We start from the raw sequence: 7,389 nt of genomic DNA, 5'->3' as shown, positions 1-7,389 counted from the left end.
AGTATCAGCCTCAAGTTGGATAGAATTTGTTTTGTTGTTTTTTTACGTATTGCTTGCCTTAAACTTACCTCCGTTTGTTCTGTCTTCAGTTACTCACCCGGATCATTTACCCCATTCCCGCCTGGTCGTCGGAGGATTCCGCTACCCCATTGGATCCACCTATTTACTCCCATCAACTCACCACCGCTGCCCGCTACGCCACCTGGATATATCTACCCATTCACATTCACTTGTAAATAAATACTCACCTTCTTCCTACTCTCCTTGTCCTGGTCTGCTTCTGGGTTCGATTTTGAAAGAACGTGACAGAAACGCATTAAGAAGGAAAGAAATTCCACAAATTAACTTTTAACAAGGCATACCTGTTAATTGAAATGCATTCTCATGAAGCTGGTTCAGGGAATGCCAAATGTGTGCAAAGCTGTCATCAAGGCAATGGTTGGTTACTTTGAATAATCTTTTTTAATTACTACATGATTCCAAATGTGTTATTTCATAGTTTTGATGTCTTCACTATTATTCTACAATGTAGAAAATAGTACAAATAAAGAAAAAACATTAGAATATATCACTATAATGAGGGATCCTGTCACGGTTGTCGTAAGAACTTGTCACACCCTTGCCTTAGTTATCTTTGTTTTCTTTATTATTTTGGTTAGGCCAGGGTGTGACATGGGTGATTTATTGTGTTTCTCCTTGTCTAGGTTTTTAGATTAATGGGGTTGTGTTTAGTTGTCTAGGTAAGTCTGGTTGCCTAGAGTGGTTCTCAATCAGAGGCAGGTGTTAATCGTTGTCTCTGATTGGGAGCCATATTTAGGCAGCCATATTCTTTGGGTATTTTGTGGGTGATTGTTTCCTGTCTTTATGTTTTATGCTCCAGTTAGGACTGTTACTGGTTTCACGTTTATTGTTTTGTAGTTTGTTCATGTTTGAGGTTTCTTATTAAAGAACCATGAACTATAACCAAGCTGCATTTTGGTCCGCCTCTCCTTCCCAGGAAGAAAGCCGTGACAGAACTGGACCAAGGCGCAGTGTACGTAGAGTTCCACATCTTTATTACCAAGTGAAACTTAAGCAAAACAACCAAACAACGAAACGTGACTACATAGTACACAAGCCAATATCCCACAAACACAGGTGGGAAAAATAGCTACTTTACCAACTGCCTCTGATTGAGAATCATACAAAAACCACCAACAAAGAAATACAATTGACTAGAACACCCCCCTAAACACAAAATCAAATTTATTTGTCACATACACATGGTTGGCAGATGTTAATGCAAGTGTAGCGAAATGCTTCTGCTTCTAGTTCCGACAATGCAGTAATAACCGAGTAACCTAACAATTCCAAAACTACTACCTTATACACACAAGTGTAAAGGGATAAAGAATATGTACATAAAGATATATGAATGAGTGATGGTACAGAACGGCATAGGCAAGATGCAGTAGATGGTATCGAGTACAGTATATACATACTGTATGAGATGAGTAATGTAGGGTATGTAAACAAAGTGGCATAGTTTAAAGTGACTTGTGATACATGTATTACATAAAGATGCAGTAGATGATATAGAGTACAGTATATACAGTGCCTTGCGAAAGTATTCGGCCCCCTTGAACTTTGCGACCTTTTGCCACATTTCAGGCTTCAAACATAAAGATATAAAACTGTATTTTTTTGTGAAGAATCAACAACAAGTGGGACACAATCACGAAGTGGAACGACATTTATTGGATATTTCAAACCTTTTTAACAAATCAAAAACTGAATAATTGGGCGTGCAAAATTATTCAGCCCCTTTACTTTCAGTGCAGCAAACTCTCTCCAGAAGTTCAGTGAGGATCTCTGAATGATCCAATGTTGACCTAAATGACTAATGATGATAAATACAATCCACCTGTGTGTAATCATGTCTCCGTATAAATGCACCTGCACTGTGATAGTCTCAGAGGTCCGTTAAAAGCGCAGAGAGCATCATGAAGAACAAGGAACACACCAGGCAGGTCCGAGATACTGTTGTGAAGAAGTTTAAAGCCGGATTTGGATACAAAAAGATTTCCCAAGCTTTAAACATCCCAAGGAGCACTGTGCAAGCGATAATATTGAAATGGAAGGAGTATCAGACCACTGCAAATCTACCAAGACCTGGCCGTCCCTCTAAACTTTCAGCTCATACAAGGAGAAGACTGATCAGAGATGCAGCCAAGAGGCCCATGATCACTCTGGATGAACTGCAGAGATCTACAGCTGAGGTGGGAGACTCTGTCCATAGGACAACAATCAGTCGTATATTGCACAAATCTGGCCTTTATGGAAGAGTGGCAAGAAGAAAGACATTTCTTAAAGATATCCATAAAAAGTGTTGTTTAAAGTTTGCCACAAGCCACCTGGGAGACACACCAAACATGTGGAAGAAGGTGCTCTGGTCAGATGAAACCAAAATTGAACTTTTTGGCAACAATGCAAAACGTTATGTTTGGCGTAAAAGCAACACAGCTGAACACACCATCCCCACTGTCAAACATGGTGGTGGCAGCATCATGGTTTGGGCCTGCTTTTCTTCAGCAGGGACAGGGAAGATGGTTAAAATTGATGGGAAGATGGATGGAGCCAAATACAGGACCATTCTGGAAGAAAACCTGATGGAGTCTGCAAAAGACCTGAGACTGGGACGGAGATTTGTCTTCCAACAAGACAATGATCCAAAACATAAAGCAAAATCTACAATGGAATGGGTCAAAAATAAACATATCCAGGTGTTAGAATGGCCAAGTCAAAGTCCAGACCTGAATCCAATCGAGAATCTGTGGAAAGAACTGAAAACGGCTGTTCACAAATGCTCTCCATCCAACCTCACTGAGCTCGAGCTGTTTTGCAAGGAGGAATGGGAAAGAATGTCAGTCTCTCGATGTGCAAAACTGATAGAGACATAGCCCAAGCGACTTACAACTGTAATCGCAGCAAAAGGTGGCGCTACAAAGTATTAACTTAAGGGGGCTGAATAATTTTGCACGCCCAATTTTTCAGTTTTTGATTTGTTAAAAAAGTTTGAAATATCCAATAAATGTCGTTCCACTTCATGATTGTGTCCCACTTGTTGTTGATTCTTCACAAAAAAAATACAGTTTTATATCTTTATGTTTGAAGCCTGAAATGTGGCAAAAGGTCGCAAAGTTCAAGGGGGCCGAATACTTTCGCAAGGCACTGTACATATACAGATGAGTAATGTAGTGTATGTAAACATATTAAGTAGCATTGTTTAAAGTGGCTAGTGATATATTTTACATCAATTTCCATCAATTCCCATTATTACAGTGGCTGGAGTTGAAACACCATAGAGAAACAAGGGCTCTCTATGGTCAGGGCGTGACAGATCCTGCTTTTTGAAAACATCATCCTGTACTACCCTAGTCGGCCTTGAACTCTATGACTTCAATGAGAGGGGGCAGTCCTCCTCCCCTGGGTTTTCTGGTCCATTTTGTACTGTTACACAGAGAGTAGAGCACGGTGCGCTGGGCGGGTAATTTTGCACTCTGGTAGCTCAAAGGTAGCTCAGTAATACATTAGCCATTAAGTTTCCTACATAAAGAAGCCCTAGCCTCACTTCTCCCATAGTCCAAACAAACTCAGAGATGAACTTGACTGCTGAGAAACACAGTGTTCCCCTCAGTGATGGGAACCGGATTCCCCTATTTGGACTGGGGACTTATGGAGACCCACGAACGGTAAGGGAAACCTTTTTTTTTTTTTTAAAGAGCAGTTTGAACAACAGGTGCATGCGGGAAAAAAAGATTTGACAAAATGTCAAATTACACATTACAATGTGTGTGGAGTATTCATGAATAGCACTGTTTGAATTTCACATTTTTCAAGAGTATACCTGACAGTCTGATTTGGATGACATAATTGGGATTTCTCACTGACAGGCAGGCCACCTGTTAATCTCCTTCCCAGACACGTTTAGCCTGGGGACAAGGTCAACCACCTGTAAACTAGAATGCGCTCTAATAATCAAAGATCAAATGAGTCCATGTTCATAACAGCACAAAGTCCATGTTTACTGCTGTAATTGACTGGTTAAACATTTAACTAGTGATAAACAAAGTAGGCCGACCTAATGTCTCTAAGTTTAAGATAAAAGTCAACTTGACTTATTTCTTTCATGCACGTTCACTCTCTTAACTCTGTTTTTTTGACAGACACCCAGAGGCACAGCGTTAAACAGTGTGAAGCATGCAATAGATGTGGGGTACAGACACTTTGATGGGGCTTTGGTGTATTTCAATGAGCACGAAGTAGGTCAAGCCATAAGAGAGAAAATTGCAGATGGAACCGTCAAAAGAGAAGACATCTTTTACTGTGGAAAGGTGAAATTGCTCTATTGCTGGTTGATTTACACACATCAACATCACTTACAACTTTCAATCACAGAACCATAGTAGGCCTGTATTATAAGGGCCAGTTACATTGGCACAAATGCCTAGTCCTTGATTCAGAACTAGAAGCATGTTCAATGGGGATTCCCAATTTTAAAGTGCATTTTTGTCCAGGAATAGGCGATAATCTTTGTCCGGTAAACTGCACAAAGACCACATACCTTTGCATTTGTTTGTATTTTGGGGCCTTTTCCATTGGTTCTATTCCAACCAAGCAACGCTAAAGTATCTGAAATGATATCAAATAGTATTTGAACCCAGGTCGGTCAGGCTAATAGCGGTTGGTCATAGCGGTCTCCTTCTACCTGTCACAGCTATGGAACACCTTCCACCCTCCAGAGCTCGTCAGGCCTGCCTTAGAGAGGACACTGAAGGCCCTGAAACTGGACTATGTGGATCTATACATCATCGAGATGCCCACCGCATTCAAGGTTAACAGATTGTAGACTACAGTAGTTACAGACGTCAGTTTGAAATTGCACCCACCACTTCGAGGCCAATGTAAAAGACTAATTCAAAAAAAGTTATCATGAACTATTTTTAAGTCAACTAAAAATGTTTCAAATGGGTCAGTCATTCTTATCACGGTATCTCAATTTCAGCCTGGTGATGAGTTTTATCCTAAATATGAGGACGGGCGGTACATTTACCATGAGACAGACCTTTGTGCAACATGGGAGGTGAGTTCTGTCTTCCAGGCCCATAGCCAAATGCATAATCGTCTCATTATCAGAATCAATTGTGTTTAGAATAGCGGAAGGAATCTCAACTATCAGCATCCTTATGGGGTGGTTATAATGGACAGTATAAGAAAAAGAATGTATTACAGAGTATTAGAACAGGGTAGGCACTAGCCTATACACAAAACCCAGAGTAAATATTCTGGGCAGAAATATCAATTGAATTGCAATGGCCTTGGCTCTAATCTCTGTGTCAAGGACAATGCCATAAAGAGGCAGTCTACCTCTTTCCAAAGTTCTCCACTGTCTCTAGAAGTTGTGTTGTGTTTTTCTCTGCGTTATGTCTCTCTCATTCTGGTAAATCAGTATGAATGGACATATTTTAAAGTCTCCTCTCTTCCAACAGGCTTTAGAGGCCTGCAAAGATGCAGGGCTGGTCAAATCTCTGGGAGTCTCCAACTTCAACAGGAGACAGCTGGAGCTCCTACTGCGAAAGCCTGGCCTCAAACACAGACCTGTGTCCAACCAGGTGGGGCATACTCTCGCTCAATGCTGAGATGCTTATGCAATTACATGTGGAAAACCTCCTTTTGAGATTTGTGCACGCAACTAATAAGTGCTGTATGTATTTTTCAATACAGGTCGAGTGCCATCCATACTTCACTCAGCCCAAGCTGCTTAAGTACTGCCGCCAGAATAACATTGTGATCGTAGGCTACAGCCCCTTAGGCACCTCACGGGACGCCTCCTGGGTGAACCTGAAATGCCCTCCTCTGTTGGAGGATGAGGTCCTGGTGTCCATAGCGAAGAAGTACAGAAAGAACAGTGCTCAGGTGGCCCTGCGATTCAATGTCCAGAGAGGAGTGGTGGTCATCCCCAAGAGCTTCAGCACTCACAGGATCAAGGACAACTTTCAGGTTCAACGGAATTAAACGTAGTCAACAACCACTAATATACACTGAGTGTACAAAACATTAGGAACGCCTGCAATATGAGGGAGATGTTCCTAATGTTTTGTACACTCAGTGTATACTGCATGGTGAACTATTTCAGTTATACCCCCCTTTTTGTACTCTTATAGATATTTGACTTTTCACTCACTGAGGATGAAATGAAAGCAATTGAAGGCCTGAACAAAGACATCCGTTTTGTGGAGCTTTTAATGTAAGTATTGCACTTTAGTAGCTACAATATTGAGTCAGTTTTCATATTTAGGTGTTGATACAGTGTTTATTTTCCCCCACAGGTGGAGTGACCATCCTGAATACCCATTTCTGGATGAATATTAAGCCTGGCAATATCACTCTATGTATTCCTGTAACCTTGACAAATTCACTGAACATGTTTCATTTTTTTTTGTGTGGAACCATTCTGTAGTAGCCTACGTTTCTTTGAGTTGATTCTGTCATTTTGTGAGGCAGTACCCCTCATCAAATGACCACTAGGGGGCTCTACTTGACAATGAATGAAAACCAATGACCAGTTGACGCGAAAAACTGTTTGAGAAATCAATCCCTATTGCACCTTAGTTGCATTTAACACATTTTTTTAAAAGTATAATAACCGCAGACTGCTGAAGTATCCCAAATATGCTGAAGTATTGCGATATGTAACACTAGTCTCATAACACTGTTAATACATCACTGCCCCTAGTGTTTGTTTATCGACCAATAAATGCACTTCAAGCTGACTTCTAAGTGGGAACTCGAGTGGCAAGCGAGTAGAAACAGACTGGCACTCAGGCCAGGATACCTAACCACTAACCCTAACAAATTAATGTTTATCTGACACACTAACCAATAGGGGGTAATAGGGTAAAAAAAGAAAGAAAAAAAAAGAGAAAATAATGTCCTATCATACTGAGTGTAAAAAACATTAGGAACACCTGCTCTTTTCACTGACCAGGTGAAAGCTAATAATAATAAGCCCTTAATAATGTCACTTGTTAAATCCACTTCAATCAGTGTAGATGAAGGGGAGGAGACAGGTTAAAGACGGCTTTTGAAGCCTGAGACATGGATTGTTTATGTGTGCCATTCAGAGGGTGAATGGGCAAGACGAAAAAAATGTCAGTGCCTTTGGAAGGAAGTGCCAGGTGCACTGGTTTGAGTGTGTATAGGAACTGCAGCGCTGCTGGGTTTTTCACGCTCAACAGTTTCCCGTGTGTATCAAGAATCGTCCACCACCCAAAGGCCAACTTGACACAACTGTGGGAAACATTAGAGTCAACACGGGCAGGAATCCCTGTGGAACGCTTTCGACACCTT

At 41.1% G+C, this 7,389-nt stretch overlaps 1 protein-coding gene across 1 annotated transcript; it reads left to right on the top strand.

Annotated features, from left to right (window-relative positions):
- The first annotated feature begins 3,493 nt into the window (after positions 1-3,493).
- On the top strand, positions 3,494-6,812 carry LOC110493394 (aldo-keto reductase family 1 member D1). Its single transcript, XM_021567656.2, has 8 exons — positions 3,494-3,731; positions 4,206-4,373; positions 4,757-4,873; positions 5,045-5,122; positions 5,529-5,651; positions 5,764-6,039; positions 6,204-6,286; positions 6,369-6,812. The coding sequence occupies exons 1-8, from the start codon at positions 3,639-3,641 to the stop codon at positions 6,409-6,411; spliced, it is 981 nt and encodes a 326-aa protein (XP_021423331.1). The 5' UTR covers positions 3,494-3,638; the 3' UTR covers positions 6,412-6,812.
- The last annotated feature ends 577 nt before the right edge of the window (positions 6,813-7,389 follow it).

The sequence above is a fragment of the Oncorhynchus mykiss genome, chromosome 2 (assembly GCF_013265735.2).
Source record: "Oncorhynchus mykiss isolate Arlee chromosome 2, USDA_OmykA_1.1, whole genome shotgun sequence".
Classification (NCBI taxonomy): domain Eukaryota; kingdom Metazoa; phylum Chordata; class Actinopteri; order Salmoniformes; family Salmonidae; genus Oncorhynchus; species Oncorhynchus mykiss.
This window is presented reverse-complemented; position numbering and strand designations above follow the sequence as displayed.

Bases quoted from the DNA above. Each gene is read 5' to 3' on its own strand.
- LOC110493394 (XM_021567656.2), top strand. From the start codon at position 3,639: ATGAACTTGACTGCTGAGAAACACAGTGTTCCCCTCAGTGATGGGAAC. The intron at 3,732-4,205 runs GTAAGGGAAACC...TTTTTTTGACAG, and splicing joins CTTATGGAGACCCACGAACG to ACACCCAGAGGCACAGCGTT. The intron at 6,040-6,203 runs GTTCAACGGAAT...GTACTCTTATAG, and splicing joins GGATCAAGGACAACTTTCAG to ATATTTGACTTTTCACTCAC.